The following is a 17,873-nucleotide window of genomic DNA, read 5'->3' on the forward strand; positions in this document are numbered from 1 at the left end:
CTCAAACTCTAAACACAAAACTCAAAACTCAAACATAGAAACTCAAACACAAACAGAAGAAGGGAGAGAGAGAACATAACTTTGAAGTGAATGAATGTTGTAAATGAATGTAAGAGTGTACAGTGTGCTCAAGGGTAGAGCAATGTCGGAGTGTGACGTCCACTAGAGACGAATCCCAAGTTTGTGACCACTAGTCAAAGTGTAGGAGTGCTGAATAGTGAATGGCGGCAGGCTCGTCACCAAAACGCAACAGTTTGGAGGCTGAAAACTGGTAAACGCAGCAGTGTACCGCTGATCGGAGGCTGGAAACTGTGCATAGTCTGTTGTAAACAACAGGTTGAAACAATGTCTAATGTGGCTGGTGATGACTGGATGATCAGATCGCAGCAAATGATGATGTTGCCAGCAGCTAACGTTAGCATGGATGAAGGCGCTAGCAGCAGGAGCAAACAGGGATGGAGTGGCAGCAGTCTCGAGGGCTGTACAGCCACGTGGAAGGAGGCTGATGGTTGAAATCTGCACGTGGAGTGATAAACTTGCAGAGACGGAATGAGGCTGAATGGGGCAACCTGTGTATTTATAGATGTGGAAGGGGGCCCCAAAAATTAGGATTTCCACTAAACTCTCTCGAATGACTCCTTATTTTAGGGTTTCCATTGAACTCTCGAACTGCTCTCCGTTTTAGGGTTTTTCTCTAAAAGAGCATTTTTTAGTGTGTTTTGGGGCTGTTTAAGAGGCTAATTAGCAAGTAATGCATGTTTTAGCTCAACAACTAGTTGGGTCATTACCATGTTCCAAGAGTTGGCATCCCATACCACCAACCCACACCCTGCCAATGTACGGATGTGTCAGTCTACGGCCCAAGAGTCCAAAAGTGTTGATTGCATAATGATTTGCACAACAGGGCTTTGAGTCCTATAAATAGGACTTGGCCATCCTAACCTTGAAGTGCCCTTATTGCATTTACACTAAGCCACTTCATGACCATATTACTAGCGTCCATCTAGATGTCTAAGGATGTAACACCCAATGAAACGTCTATAGAGATATTGAGCTGGCATCCACTATGTGCCTTGGTGATGTGTTTGGATATTATTCATTGGCATGTTAGGTGAACGACATGAGGGTATGCTACTGATTCTATAGCTAGATTACACTCACGTAGTCCATCCTTGGTTATGGCACATTTTTTGTGCTACCTCTTCTCTCCTAGCAGGTTCACACTTAGTGACCTATATACACATGTCGTGGTACTTTTCATATTAGCCTTTTATTATATTGTAGACTTAGTTTTTTTGTGTGGAAGAAGAAGGAAGAAGAAAGAAAAAGAAAAATAAAAAGAAGAAGAATTCAGCCCTATCTCTCTGTGTGCTTAAGTCTCCATTGCTTTTGTATGTGTATGTGTTCTTGGGTACTTTATCTCTCTCCCCTCTTGTGTGTTTTCATGGTATCAAAGCTGTCCCACGGCTGCACGGAGCTTGATTGAAGGGTAAGATGAGGTGTTGGAGCATGAAAGCAAGCAAGCAAGCAACGGATAAGAAGCTCTTGCACCTTGCTTGATTTGCCTAAGGTTATAACCATAGGAGACTCTTGAGGTTGGTAGGGCTACTGTCTTTGATTTCAATGAAACCTGGTGAGCAAGGAGAAGAGTGCATACATTGCAGATAAGCCCTTTTGGGCAATCCTGGTGTGATTTTTGGCATTTGAGGTCATTTCGGTCTTTGTTTTGGCCCTGCAAGTGGTCCTAATTGTAGTTTTTGGGTATACTGCAGTTTCAGCCCTTGTCCGTCGTTTACAATACATAAGTTACAGATTTCAAATCTATAAGGTTTTAGGTGTTTGTTGGGTTGCAGACACAAAAGACATCTGCATACAGATGCAGATTGTAGTTATTGTTGTGTAGTCAGTGAAGAAGGCCGCATGTTTAGTTGTGGTACACTTGGTATCAGCTTGCTTGCAAATTGCAGGTTTTGCAAGGTTTTCAGTTTTATCAAAATGTTAGATAACTTCAACTAGATTGTTAGTGAAAAGTATCACAGATAGCATAATGGATTATTTGCAAGAATCTAAAACCCCCACTATTGCACGAAAGAATTTGGCAAGGCTGTTCGAAGTAAATACAGAGGCCAGAAAGCTACAACTCAAGTTAAAGTTGAATAAAATGAAAAGAGGGAGCTTGTCCGTTAATGATTATGCCTTGAAGATCAATAGTATTGTGGAAGCTATTGGAGCTATTAGTGTAATAGTTGATGATAATGATATTGTGTGTGTGTGCTTAGATGGACTTGGAGATGAATACAATAACTTCGGGTTATCTATGAAAACGAGAGCTTCAGGTCATCTATGAATACGAGGGATGATATCCATGATTTTGCAGACTTGATTTCTATGCTGATACTTGAGGAGAAGAACCATGGGTTGGATTTCTCTTCTTCTGAAAGCAAGAACAAGTCTGAATAGGTGTTTTACTCTACTAGCAGAGGTAGAGGTTGTAGTAGAGACCAAGGTGGTGGTCATGGTCAAGGTTATGATGCACAACAAAATAAAGGACAGTCCTAAGGGAGGGGGAGCCAAAGAGTACAAGCTGTTGATTCTAGTAGGCAACCAAATCTAAAAATTGCTTCAAATAGAAGGCTGAAATTAGAAATGGGAAATAACAATAAGGTAACTATTTATCTAGTATAGTAGAAACAATGATGGCAGACATGAATAATTGTTTGTTATGCAACACTTTATAAATACTATAATTGCTGATGGTTTATTAAAGAATGGTGTATGGTATGCAGATTTAGGTGTCTCTAACCACATGGCTTCTCATGGAGAGTGGTTTAGAGAGATGCGCAGTCTAGAGTCTCCAAGCTATGTGGAGATAGGGGATGATATAGCTCATCCCATTACTCATGTTGGAAATGTTTCTTTGAGTATGTAAGATAGCAAAACTAAGTACTTGGCTGATGTGTTGCATGGACCAAATATTACAAAAAACTTGGTTTTTGTTGGTCAGATGGTAAAATAGAGATTGCAGGTTCGATCATATCTAACGGTTGTCATGTAGAAGATCTAAAAAAGGATCATTGGTTGATTGCAAAAGGAAAACATATTGGCAGATTGTTTACTCTTAATATAAGTCTGCCTGAAATAGATGTTGTCTTGTTTGCACAAGGCTCAGGTGTTGTGGTTGATATTGAAATCTGACATAAGAGAATTGGTCATGTGAATGTGCAGGGGCTGAAAGACATGCAGTCAAAATAGATTGTGGATGGCTTGCCTAAGTTTAGAGTTGATGGGATACATAAAGTATGCAAAGCATGTTAACTTGGAAAGCAAGCAAGGCATTCGTTTCCACATTAAAAGTATGTATGTAAGAAGCCACTTGAATTGATGTATTCTAATGTGTGGGGTCTTACAAGGACTGCAACTTTGAGTGATTGTAGGTATTATATTTCTTTCATTGATGATTATACTTACAAAGTATGGGTTTACTTTATGTGTGAGAAAAGTGAGGTACTCACTCACTTTTAAAGCTTTAAGGCTTTGGTTGAGAAGGAGACATGGTTGTATATTAAATGCCTAAGGTCGGATGGAGAGAGAGAATATCTCTCCAATGAGTTTTCTGAGTTTTTGCAAAAAAATAGTATACATATAGATATACTCCGTAGCAAAATGGAGTTGCTAAGCAGAAAAACAAGCATATTGCAAAGGTGGCTCATGCACTGATGTTAGAAAGAAACTTGCCTCATTACTATTGGGCTAAAGTAGTTGCTACTGCTGTATACATTATGAATAGGACACCCATTGTTGTTGTACATGGTATGATACTAGAAGAGAAGTTTACGTGTAGAAAGCGAAATCTATCCCATTTGAAAGTACTTGCATGTATTGCTTATGTGCATATTCTTGATGAGTTGTATAGTAAATTAGATCCCAAAGCAGAAAAATGTGTATTTGTTGGATATTCTCTTGAGCAGAAGGGATATAGATGTTATAACCCTTGTTGCACGTGAGCTGAGAGTTAGCATGGATATTATTTTTGATGAAATGAGTTGTTGGCATAGTAATGTGGTGAATGCAGTTTGGATTGATGAGCATGAGAGCATGGTTGTGCAAAAAACAGGCGAATAGTCAGAGATATTCAGTGGACCACAAGAGTCTCTAAGTTATGGTTCTATTAATAGACTTTGGAGTGGCAGATTAAGGTCACATGTTACACCACTAATTACATCACAGATGTCAATAAAATATAAAGAGAAAGATGGGGACTCACCTATTGTGATAGATGTATCATTAGGTTTCTCTCATGTTGATGTTGATTCAGATGGCTTTGAGCAGAGCTTGAACAAGGAGTTTGGAATTCCATCTATTAAAACACCTGGTGTGTAGAAGGCACAAGAGGATGCTAAAGCAGGTGGTAGTGATCCAGGTCCACGCAAGTTAAGTAGAGTGAGAAAGCCAACACGGCAATTGACATATGATAGCTATTTAGCTCATCATTATGCATATATGGCTAAGGTTGTGTAGGATGTGGAACCCATTTGTTTTGAGGATGCTATGGGTAATGAGTCTTGGGATCATACTATGGATGAAAAAATGGCTACACTAATGGATAATGACACATGGGAGTTAGTGCCTTTTCCTGAAGGCAAGAGAGCTATTAGTTGCAAATGGGTTTACAAGGTCAAGCATAAGCCAGATGGATCTATCGAGTGCTATAAGGCACAGTTGGTTGTCAAAGGGTATGCGTAGACTGGTATTGATTATGAGGAGACTTTTGCTCCAGTGACTAAAATGCCCACTATAAGGGTTGTCAAAGCAATGGCTGTATCAAAAGGTTGGATCATGCACCAAATGGATGTTAAGAATGCCTTCTTGCAGGGGGAGTTACAAGAGGAAGTTTGTGTAGCAAGCATCTGGTTATATGAATGAGCATCATCTAGATTATGTATGTAGGCTTCATAAGGCCTTGTATGGTGGGCTGAGGTAAGCACCTAGGGCATGGCATGACAGAATTGCAGAATACCTTGTCAGCATTGGATTTTGCAGAGCACAGGCCGATCACTCTATGTATATGAGAGTGATGTAGGTATTGTGGCCATTACTATGTATGTGGATGATTTGATCATTGTGGGTGGTATTGAGACAGAGATTGACTATGTGAAGGGTCTTCTCAAGGCTAAATTTGAGATGATGGTTTTATGTTTTTCTTTGGGAGTGTTACAGTTACTTGGAGCAGTAAGAAACAACCAATAGTTGCCTTGTCTAGTATAGAGGTGCTACAATTGTAGCATGTGAGGTAGCTTGGTTATGCAAGCTTCTTGGTGATTTGGGAATGTAGGTGGATAAGAAGGTTATCATCTATTGTGATAATCTTAGTAGTATTCAATTTGCTAGGAACCCAAGTATCATGCACGGACCAAACACATAGAGGTCTATTACCATTTCATTCGGAAGCAGGTTCTAGCAGGTGATATTGACTTGCTTTATGTCAGCACAGAGAGGATCAAGCTGTTGACATTTTCACCAAGGCCTTGGGAGTTGAGAAGCTTCAATGATTCAGGTCTATGCTTGGAGTTCATGAGCTCATGCTGAGCTCGAGGGGGAGTGTTGAAATGTCGAGCTCTACATGAGCTGGCATCCACTACATACCTTGGTGATGTGTCGGGATATTATTCACTGGCGTGTTAGGTGACTGACATGAGGATACGCCATCAATTCTACAACGGGAATACATCCAGGTAGTCCATCTTTGGTTATGGCACATTTATTGTGGCACCTCTTCTCTCCTAGCGGGTTCGCACTTAGTGACTGCGTGTACGTACGTTGTGGTACTTTTCATATTAGCCTTTTATCATGTTGTAGACTTAGTTCTTTTGTGTGGAAGAAGAAGGAATAAAAAAGAAGAAGAAGATTTCAGCCATCTCTTTGTGTGTGCTCAAGTCTTCATTGCCTTTGTGTGCGTGTGTGCTCTTGGGTGCTTCACCTCTCTCCACTTTTGTCTGTTTTCAATGTCCCCTTAGGGTCCAACTTGCACATGAGAGACAATACAAGCTATACCCATGAACATACAAGGAATGAACATCAGACTCGCCTCCTAGTCATAGAGCCAAACAAGCTCACCCTTGAGCTTGGGAGCTAGCAACTAACTGGGTCATGACCACATCCCAAGAGCTGGTGTCTCCCCACACCCTCCCAATGTATGGATGTGTCAGCCTATAGGCCAAGAGTCCACAAGAGTTGATCACAAGATGATGTGCACAATAGGGCCTGTGAGTCCTATAAAAAGGACTCCATCAAGTGCCCTTAGTGCATTTACACTAAGCCACTTCACGACCATTGTGACGGATGCTTCTAGTGTCTATCCAGATGTCCAAGGACCTGACAATTTCCTACATGAAAAATATCATATTCTGCAAAAGAGCCATGCTGTCCAGCCAAAGCATGTTGACTGTACTGTTGCAGACAAACACCTGGCTGCATTTTACGTGCATAATTCCAAAATCAGGCTCCATTTATTTATAATACAGAGGCCTTTGCATGTTGTAAAAAACACACTAGAGGTGCAAACATGAGGTACATATACAAGAAGAGAGAATGAAACATCAAGTATTGTCCAATTCAGCCATATCAAAATTTGTGAGCCCTTTATTTAGTACACCAGTCCATAGCCATAATCTCAAATTACCATCATTTAAAGTTGAAGCCTGTCCAGGTGATGGGGCATTCATACTCAAATTTCTCTCTATTGGCCCGTGTTTTAATCTACTGCCATCGAACTTGAGCACCCTCTTCTTGATCCTTCAGGTTTTCTTTACACGTTTCCTTATTTTTTAAAATGATGATGCATTCAAAGGGCCATTTGATTGCATGACAGATGGACTTAATACCCTTCAGTCTTCTCATAACTTTTATTAGTATTTCTTGTGCTTTGCACAAGAAGCTGATGGGGATTTATGTGAAGCATTTTCTGGGGATGGCATTCACAGGTAGGCTGATGCAATACAGTTGGACATTCCAAATGTCCAAATTTACGGCAAGTGAAACATTTTCCTACAAATACACCCTATTTTCGCTCAAAGTAAATCTCCTAGGTGCACATCTTCCAATTCTGCTGCTGTCGATGGTGGAGTTGATTTATCTCTATTCTACAAATTACAAAATCTATAGCTGTTGCCTGTGGGTCTAGAAGGACAAATGGCTTGTCCAAGAGAAGCAGCCAAACCGGGAAGCTCTTCCCTCATATAATCAGACCATTTGTTTTTTGAAGAAAGTGGAGAAAGCTCCAACAATTTCTGTTTTATGAACAACTTCCATAAGATGCGCCTTATACGTGTGTGCGCGCGCGCACACTTTTTTTTTTGGTAATATCCAGTGCAGTATATTTATGTGCTCACAAATTTACAAGCTGGGGACCCTCGGAAAAGGGGGCTATCCCAAACTATCAAAAACATAAAAAGAAAAGCTCTATGCAGGAAGCGTCCATGTCACCCTCATAGCTGGCATCATATAGAGATTGCTGCAGTGAGGCTCGGAAGGATTCATATTGCTGGTGGTTTTGGCGACCCAAGTATGCCAAATTATGATCACTCTTGATTGTCCAAAGAGCCCAATATCTCACCCAAAAAAGAAAGAGTGAGTATTGAGACAAAGAACGCATAAATCTGCCAAAGAGCTAGAAATGTTTCCCAAAGCTATGACTCGGGAAACGAAGCCGAAGCGAATCTGAAATTCTCCTGAGGAGGATCTTGGAACAAGGACAATGCCAAAATAAATGAGGGATAGTCTCTGAGGGAGCCAAACTTCTCAGACATGTGGATGATGCAATGTGACGTTTAGCAAGTGTGATCCCCACTGACAGTGTGCCTGTCAAACATCTCCAAAGAAAAAGCCTTTGTTTCAGTGGCATTTTACACTTCCAGAGCATCCTAAGATTCTTCCGCCACCATGCAAGAGACTTCGTTAAGTGCTACAGAGAATTAGCATGCTGCTGAATCCATGGGGCAGGCTGAAGAAGCTTGTATACTTTGATGGAAGTTAAGACAGAAAGAGAGACAGGACGAATGCATGTAGTAGATGGCTGTAATTGCCAATCCATAAGCCTGTCTGTATCAAGCATAGGTGGAATTGGTAGAAAGGGATGCAGTAAATCAGCGATTTTCTTCCATATAAACCTATGATGCATTCCCAATGCATAAGAGGTCATGGCCCGAGGAAAGGATAAAGTATATCCCCGATCATCCACCACATCCCGTATGTACCTAATTCCCAGTTTCATAAGATTGTATGCCCGAACAGGTTCCTGTAAAGCAAGAGGAATGTCAAAAATGGCACTCCAATGAATGCTTTCTTTTTGCATGGAGTTTGTCCCCAAACAACTATTAGGAGCCCATTTGACCTTAGAGAGAACCTGTTTCCAATCAAGTATCAAAGCAGTAGAGAAAGGACAGCCAGGTATTCTGCCCACAAATCTGCCAATGACAACCTCCCAGAAATCCGTAATCCAATGACCATATGCAGAAGTGCTCATGCTGGCACACATGGATGCTAGCATACAAGTCCACGGCTGTTGCTGACGGAAGAAAGCATGCAACATGGTAGCCTTCCTTGCAAGGACATGATATCTTATATTGAGGATATTTAGTCCACCATGCATCCTTGGAGAGCACACCATTTCCATCCTCATGAGTCTCAATGCTTTCACAGCAGCTTTTGTCTTCCATAGCATCTCCATAGCACGCACGCACACACGCACACACACACACACACACACTCTCATTCAGAGAAAGGAAGTGGAGAACTTTAATTAACTTGAAGTTGTTTAAACAAGAATTGTTGGATTACTTCAATCCTTATAGTAGCATAGAAATATGGGAAATGCTAAAGAATTGGTAGGATGTAATAATTTGTTCCATTTGAAATACAGTCAAGACTCTTAAGGCTTTCAAATTATTATTTACATCAAATTTGCATCAAAGCAGTCTATATCTACTCTGCATTTGCAAGTCTGCAGCTGAGTCAAACAGCTTTTACACAGGTGCAGTATGTTTTGGCAGATAAGACGGGTACACTCACCCAGAATGTTATGTCCTTTGTTCAATGTTCAATAAATGGTGTAATTTATGGTAATTTTCCAGAAGAAGGCAGTGAAACATCCAACTCAGGATGCTGTGTACACAGTGTGTGTGAAGATCAGTATCTCAAGGAAGAGCTTGATAAAAAGGATGTACTTCCAACTTCACAAAGTCAAAAATGTCGGGATTTTTTTTTCCACCTGGCCATTTGCCATACTGTTATCCCAATTTATGCAGATGATGATGAGTCAGGAGAAATAAGATATCAAGCATCATCTCCAGATGAAGAAGCACTTGTTCAAGTAAGTTGTCTTTGCAGAACAATGATATAGATGTTTATTAAAACTTCATGTGTTTCATGATGCTTTGTGTTTTTATGAATTGCCAAAGCTTCTGAGGATCTGTATAAGGTCTATTCATCTGGTTAAAATTGCTGCAAGTTTGGATATTTAAGCTGGAGACATTTGTGACTGCCAAACATTAATATTCTGTATGCTTAGGGAGCAGCCTTGTGCGGTTTTCAGCTGACAAGACGAGTTCCTGAAGAGCTTATTATAGATTGCCAGGTGTCAGCAAAATAGTGTTCTCTTCAAATGTTTCTAAGTTGTTGCAAGAATCTGTTCTCAGCCTGTACCACAATTGACTTTCCTTATTTATAGTGACTTTAGGGTCAATATATGGAGACACAAACCATCTTGGCAGTGTTGGAATTTACAAGCGACAGAAAAAGGATGAGTATTATTTGCAAAAGTTCAGATGGAAGGTAATGCTTTGTGTCCTTTATGTGTCAGATCTTTTGTCATTACATATGAAATGTGCTGCCAGCTCTACAGGGTCCTATTGATGCAGTACTTGTTTGCACTTGCCCTTGGACAAAAAACGCACTTTCTAAAAAGGCAAAAAACCACTGTTTACTATGCCATTAAAACCACCCACCCACACACACACACACACACACACACACACACACACACACACGCGCGCGCGCGCGCGTGCATGCACGTGCACACGCATTGTTGGTGAGATGAGTTGAATGCATGCTGTGGTCTGTGAGAACACAGCACACATCAAAAGCACTCAGAAAATAGTGAATACATATGGTGGTCAATCTATGAGGAGAGAGACAACAAAATAAAGATTGCTGAAGGGATCTGCAAAAGAAAAAAGTGTCAAATGACAAGTCACAAAAAACAACATGATTGCAAGATCGGTGAACCCTCCATAAATCTTATTATTTAACCTGGTCAAAGAAGTACAAGTGAGAATGTGAGGCACTAGAAATAATATGAAAGAGCCAGAAGAACTTTCCAAAAGTAGTAGAAGAAAAACAAGCTCACATCTATGTTGAGACATGGTCAAGGAGGGAGTGAGAGACCAAGCAGCCCCAGTGAACATGTTGAAGTATTTCCTGAGGTGGTGTGCAATATACACAATCCAGTCTCCCCAAACTACGTTTGGCAAGGAAATTGCCCACTGGCAAGACACCGATTAAACAGTGCCAAGGAAAAGTCTCGATTGGAGAGGAGAGGTTGCTTTTCCAAATCCTGCAAAGATGCATGTGCGACCATTTCAATGTTTTTGTCCAGATGCCACAAAGAATTGACATGCTCCAAAATTCCAATGTAGAGAGGACAAGAAGCTACACCAATTTAGTGTCAATAACAAAAAGATGCGAAGGAAACAGGAGTGACTTGCTGTAACTCCAATTCGATAGCTTGGAATGCTGATCCAAAGGGAAAATGGGCCCGAAGACAAAAGATCCTTGATGTTATGCCAAACCAGCTGATAGTGCATCCCTAGATCAGACAGATCTAGTTGAAGTGGCCACAAAGGACAACAGATGACTAGAGTCATCAACGGCACCATCCACATAACTAATGCCTTTTCTGCAATAAAGTAGCTCTTTTCAGCTCCTGGACAGCCAGCGGTATCAGAAACCACTCCCCAACGAAAGACCTTCCAATCAACAAAGGCTGTCGATTGCACAGGGCTACTAGCATAATAGACAATGGTTGCATCTATTGCACAAGGTGTAGCAACAATTTAGATTTTCTTCTGAGGCATGATAACAAATATTGAGAATATTTAAACATCATTCATCTTTGGAAAGACAGTTTAGCAACAATCATTGACCTAATTGCATTCCTATTTTATCTTGGTTTTCCACAGAATCTTTGTAGCCATAGACATGAATTTATCAATACTTGCTTTCTACTACATAACATGTGGAAGAAAGAACTGAATGTATCCCTCATTATATATTGGAGAATCCTGAGATGCACATAAAGAGGCCAAGTGGATACCAATAATCCATTTTTGACACAATTTTTGAAGCACCCATTTGAAACCATTTTCGGGCAGTGTAAGATTCCAACCCAACGGATAGTCCAATTGTCTAATCACACGAACCTGTAGAAGAAATTTTCCAGACCAAAGCAAGTGATGCTATTTGTGTTCCTTCATATCAAGAATCTTAGATTACGACCCTTTATATCTGCAACCAAATCAAAAAGCGCCAGTGCACGCATAAGAACAACAGTGCCATGCTAATTATTCTTGGGCATAAATAAGGAATTTATCAGCCTAAGCCTATTCCACAAAGTGCTTCCCATTTGGGAACTCCAATCTATGTAAACTGCCATTGTCAGCCAAAGGGTCCAAGCATTGCATAAAGTAAGGCACTCAAATAGACAGCCTGGACATTAAGAATAGATTCAGAAATAAAACACTCACAAATGGGAGCTAGAGTGCTCCTACTTGGCACAAAATCTTGTTTTTTTTTTGGCATTTCTTTAATTTGATGGAGAATTGACCAATATAGAGTTGAATTGAGCCCAAGGGTCTGCAAATTGGTCCCTGAAACCAAGGAACAAATGCTCCAATATCTGTCCAATGTTATCTTGTTGACTCAACTTGCAATCCTCTCAAAATCCAAGGCATTTCCAATGAGAAATCTGTCAAAAACTCACTTTCTTCTCATGACAAAGGTGTCGGTCCCATGCTGAGACCTCTGCAGACTGCGGAACAGACCCATCCTAGCTGTGAGAGAAAACTCAAATTGGAAGAGAAAGAACAGAAAATCAGCAGCAAATCCTGCTGATTATGGTGGTACTTTAGCCCCGCTTGACTGATTCCCCTTGCAAAGATGGTCTATTTGCCTGATGCCTTGCCTCACAATCAAGCCATCTCTTCAATCTCCATGTTGGAAGCCATAAAAAAGCAACAAAACTGATCCTAAAGCAAGCAAAACGGGGCGTCTCTGTTCCCTAGGGAGAGAGAGGGCTAGAATCGACATTATTAGCATTTTAAAGGTGGAGTTGCTGAGTCAAGCTCTATGCAAGCCTTGTAAACCCTAAATGGCATCAATTGTAGAAAAGGAGCATAGAGAAAAGGAAACATGTAGTTGTGAATCTTAGCCAAGGAACCAAGGAGGTGACCTGAGCATTGATGCCTTTGAGCAAACAACTCAAGCAACAATGTGCAGCAACACTATTGAGTTGAGCCATGGAGCAACATTGAGCTGAAAGAAGTTGCACAGGAGTGTTGACAAGTTGAGAAGGAGCTGACAAGTGTGAATATAAATAGCACTATAGAAAGCATTCAACAATGCCAACGTAACTTTGTATGAGTATAGCCATATATCAGAGTATATCACCATGATAGTTAAGGAGCACCATGATGAAGGCTGTACTTTGGAGTGGATCATGAAATCACTATTAAAAGAACAAAGGTACCAAAAACCATGTGGGTAATTCACAAAGCTAGCAAAAGAGAAAAATGACGTGTTTTGGATTGTTGTCTGCTTAGAGTGGACAATGTGGGTAGTTGCTTCTTGTACAAGTGTGCAGGTATAATATACAGACTCAACACAAGGTGGTTAAGGTACATGCACTTTTATCCTTAACAGCGTGTCACTTAAAGGCGAGTGTGTCTAAGTGAGGAGCAAATGAAAAAGAAGAAAAGTACAACATGTACATAGAGTACAATAGGATGGAAATATGTCATCTCACCTTATGCCAATCATCTTCCTAAGACGGGGATATCATTCCATTAGTAGACTTTTAGTGAGCAAGTTTTGTAGGCTACATATCTGTAGGGATCTTGACAAGCTCAACGGACTTGTACTCTAGCACCTCTCTAGTGAAGTGATAGTACATATCAATGTGTTTGGTCTTCGTATGGAAGACTGGATTACGGGTCAGCTGAATGGTACTCATCGAATCTAAATATAGTGTAGGAGTCATAATCATAACAAGATTGACAACAAGATGGTCTAACCAGAGAGACCTCCTTGCAAGCCTTAGTGGCTGCAATGTACTTAGCCTCGGTAGCAGACAAGGTTGTGCATTTCTACACCTTGAACATCCAAGAGGTAGCCCCTCTAGCAAAGATAAAGACATATCCAGAGGTGGACTCCCTATTGTTTGCATGTCTTGCATAATTTGAGTCAGTGTAACCCACAACTCTTGTATGCAATGCTATGTTAGGTTGAGTGGCTATCATGGTATACATCAAATTGCCCACTACCGATACATATGGAACCCATCTCGGCTCTCTCATTATTTGACTGGGGACGATTTGTTGGACTAACTTTCACATGAGAGGTTAATAGACTGCCAAAAGGCTTATTATCCTGCATATGGGATATCGCTCAAGTACTCTGTGAACGTACTTCTTCTGGACAAGTAGAGAAGTCCCTTAGAGCAATTGTGTGTAATGCACATACCTAGTATGTGTGAGGTCAGCTCCATGTCCTTCATCTCAATGCTTTTTTTGAGCTAATTCTTTAAAGCATCCAACTCAACATGAGCACTTTCAGCAATAAGCTTATCATCAACATAAAGCACTAAGATAATAAGGCTATTGTCACGGGTCTTCTTTGTGTATAGACATGGATCCATATCACAGCGGGAATATCCTTGTGAATGCATGAAAGCATTAAACTTATGGTACCATTTCCTACAATTTGCACAGTAGGTGTTTCTTGCCTTTTTCCACAAAGCCCTTAGGCTGTCACATAAAAATATTCTCATGCAAGTCTCCATGTTAAAAAGCCATCTTAACATCCATCTAATAAAGATACAAATCCAATTGAGTGTCTTAGGCCAAGAGCAAGCATAGGATAGTCATCTTGACCACAACAGAGAAGATCTCATCAAAATCAACTTCCTTCTCATACTTAAAATCCTTGGCAACCAATCTAGCCTTATATGTTGGGCTAGGGTGAGCAGGGGTACTTTTTAACTTGTATACTCGCTTGCATAACAATGTACGCTTTCCATCAGGCAAGGAAACTAAGCTCCATGTATGGTTCTTTTGCATCAAATCAAACATAGATTGCATAGGCCTCTCCCAAGAATGGGAATCACCTTTGCACATAGCCTCCTTATAGGTAAGTGGTTAAGTAGAGTTTGTCACCATGACATAATCCATAGAAGGCTCATAACGGTTAGGAGGATGTGAAGCTCTAGTAGAGCGTCTCAATACTAGATGTGGGGCCTAGACGGCATGTCCTCTCTGTCCAAGATCATGATTCTGCACAACAGGTGGATCTTGGGCTACTATATCATTAGCAATTGCAGCAGGCTGTTTGACTAGGATTGGTTGTACTATGATAGGAGGCTGCTCTTGGAAGATCACCCCCCGCATCTCAATCACTTGCTCTAGTCTCATATGTATCTTTTTCTTATGGAAAATAACATCATGTTTGTAGATAACCTTTCGAGCTTGTTGATTCCAAAGACAATAGCCCATCTCACTTGCATTACCATAGGCAATAAAGATGTATTTGATGGTCTTTGGACCCCTCTTAGTGTGTTTGTCTTTGGGAATATGGGAGAAAGCCTCATATCCAAAGATTTGCAAGTGTGTATACGAGGGAGGTTTACCAAATCATACCTTCTTTGCAACTCTATCACCAAGAGTAGTGTATGGGGATCTGTTAATGACATGTATAATAGTAGTAACTACCTCAACCCAAAAGTGCTATGGTAAGTCTCCCTGACTAAGCATACTATGGACTCTTTTTTATATAGTCATGTTCATGCGCTTTGCAACACCATTCTGGGGTGGAGTGTATGGGGCGGTTAATTGATGCTTAATACCCCTCTCATCACAAGGCTACTCAAAAGCCTTAGAAACATATTCATCTCCATTGTATGACTATAGGCATTTTAGCCTATACCCAAACCGGTTCTTAACCATGGCAAGAAAGCATTGAAAAGTAGGCAAAACATTCGATTTTTGCCTAATAGGATAGGTCCAAACCTTTTACAAATTATCATCTATGAATGTAACAAAGTGCTTCACGCCATCCAAGGATTGATAGGACATGGGGCTACACACATTTGAATGCATAAGAGCAATGTGTAGAACCAAATTACTTGCCATACAAATAATGATCACATGAATTAAAACTAGAATGATCTAAGGACAGAAGATACTGCAAATAGATCAATCCTTTCATTCCTTTCAAAGACATGCACCTAAGGCAATGATGCCATAAAGATACATGTGGAAGATTGGTCACAACCAAAATATAGTCAACAGACCTAGAAACAAGTAAAGGGTAGAGGTTGCTGACTTTACCATCTCTAGCAAAAACAAGACTGCCATGAGTGATCTTCCATGAAGAATCACCAAAAGATACATGGTATGTGTCATCATTCAATTGTGTAGTTGAAATAAGGCTTTCTTTCAATGTTGGGACATGATGTACATCATGAAGCACAAAAGGAGCACTAGTACCAAACTGTAGTCTAGCATCACCTATGCTAATGATATCCAATGCAGAGTCATCTCCTAGTCTAATAGAACCTATAACAGTACGATAGCTATGAAACCAATGACGATGTGGAGTAACATGGAATGAAGTCCTTGAATCAAGAAGCCAACACTGAGAATAAGAAGATGGAGCACTGGTCAAGTGATGAAGCAGCAAGTATATAATTATCAGAACTATACTTCAAGGTATTTATCTCCTCTTATCTTCACATTGGACTTAGGAATAATGTTGCAATCATTAGAAGATTTGGCATTATTCTGCACTTTTCCTTTTCCTTTTTCATTGTGCTTGTCATTGTATAATTTATGGCATTGCGGCCTAATGTGACGCTCTTGCCCACAATAGTGACATGTCAAAGAGGACTTATGATCGCGGGACTTACTATGGGATTGGCCATGAGACTGAGACTTGCCCTTGTTGGGATGTGAGTCTCTACCATGGTTATTATTACTATTTCCACCATTTCTACCTCTAATTGTAAGTGCATGAGAAGTGGAGATTGCATCGATATTCTTCCCATTTACTTCTACAAGCAATGCATGTCAAGCCTCCACCTCTGACAACCCATTGACAATGATAGGTATAGGTATCGAAGTGTTCAAATGCAAATCAGCCCACAAGAGTCAATATCTATAAGAACAATGTATGTGTATATCAACTAAGTATGTAGATAGGCAAGAGACTTCCATAGTCTTTGAAGAACCAAACTTTGTAAGAAAAGTACAAGTGTCTCCCACTAGAAGTGAATTCCGGATGTTTGTTGCTGGTCATTATGTTGCTAGTGCTCAAGCTCAATAAGCAATCAATTATGCTCAATGCATCCCCAATGAGCTTGTGGGACAAGGCTAGACAAGCTGGGAGATGGAGGGACTCAATGTATACCTTGAATGAATGAATCAATGGCTGCCATAAAAATAGGGAATGAAGCTTCTTCATGGGATGAAGCAAATGATCAATAACACTCTTCGAATGCCCACTATGATACTAGTTGAAAGGCGGAGTAGAAATGGAAGCACGAGTGAAAGCAAGAGCTATGGAGCTTAAAGTAGGAAGCGAGAGACCGGTATGTGGGAACTCCAATAGTTGCAATGTGTGACCTGCCTTTCCTTATTCTATTGTCACTAAAAGAATAAAGAATTAAGTGGCAGTTGTGAGAGCAGAGGATTAAGGTACAGCTGGGATTCAGTAGACAGTGTGAGAGTGAGAGACAGAGTTAAAGCACGACACCCAAGAGAATAGACTGAATGAGTGTAACCTGAAAGTACAAAGTACAACCCTTAAACCTTAGGGCTGTAGGGGGTGTTCACACCCGACACACACTAAGTGCCCAAATGTGTGTAACATAAGCACATAAGTACATACGACAATAAGACCATAAGTCTGGGGGAAAAAACCTCTCCTACCGAGAGTAAAAAGTGCCCCAGTGTTCTACTGATCACCGACACTCCCATATGAGCGTAGGCGTAAGTAAGGCGTGAGTCAAATACCCAACAAACCCCCTTGGAGTGAAGAGTGATCAAGAGTACAAGGATCATCCGCCGCCAAAGGATATTAAATTTAAAGCATCTCGAAATGCTTCAAATTTGTCACGAGGAAGAGCTTTGGTGAAGATGTTTGCCACATTACTGGTGGTAGGACAATAGACAAGGCTGATATCACCTGCATGTAGCCTCTCTCTGACAAAGTGATAGTGAATCTCAATGTGTTTCGTGCGAGCATGAAACACTGGGTTCCGTGCCATTGCAATGGCACTTTGACTGTCAGTGAACAATGGAGTAGGCTCAGTAACAGATACATCCAAATTAGCTAGCAAGCGTCTAAGCCATACGGATTCAACTGTGGTAGTGAAAGCTGCCTTGTATTCAGCTTCACATGACGATGTGGCAACAGTGGATTGTTTCTTGCTAAGCCAAGAAATGCAAGAAGTGCCAAGAAAGAAACAATTGCCACTAGTGGAGTGACGTGTATCATAATCACCAGCCCAATCAGAATCACTGTAAGCATGTAACTGCAGTGGTCCCCCC

The 17,873-nt window shown here is 40.7% G+C and overlaps 1 protein-coding gene and 1 pseudogene across 1 annotated transcript in view; one reads left to right on the forward strand and one right to left on the reverse strand.

The window, feature by feature from the left end:
• LOC148021602 (uncharacterized) overlaps positions 1–17,873 on the forward strand; it is a 211,073-nt gene that overhangs the window by 58,384 nt on the left and 134,816 nt on the right. Inside the window, exons 9-11 of the mRNA XM_087697047.1 lie at positions 9,029–9,367; positions 9,566–9,631; positions 9,734–9,828. Coding sequence (XP_087553173.1) covers positions 9,029–9,367; positions 9,566–9,631; positions 9,734–9,828 — 500 coding nt within the window. The remainder of the gene's footprint in view (positions 1–9,028; positions 9,368–9,565; positions 9,632–9,733; positions 9,829–17,873) is intronic.
• Positions 7,436–8,725, reverse strand: LOC148021603 (uncharacterized; annotated as a pseudogene).

The sequence above is a fragment of the Lygodium microphyllum genome, chromosome 17 (genome assembly GCF_053477565.2).
Source record: "Lygodium microphyllum isolate KBCC chromosome 17, Lygodium_microphyllum_v1.1.10, whole genome shotgun sequence".
NCBI classification, from domain to species: domain Eukaryota; kingdom Viridiplantae; phylum Streptophyta; class Polypodiopsida; order Schizaeales; family Lygodiaceae; genus Lygodium; species Lygodium microphyllum.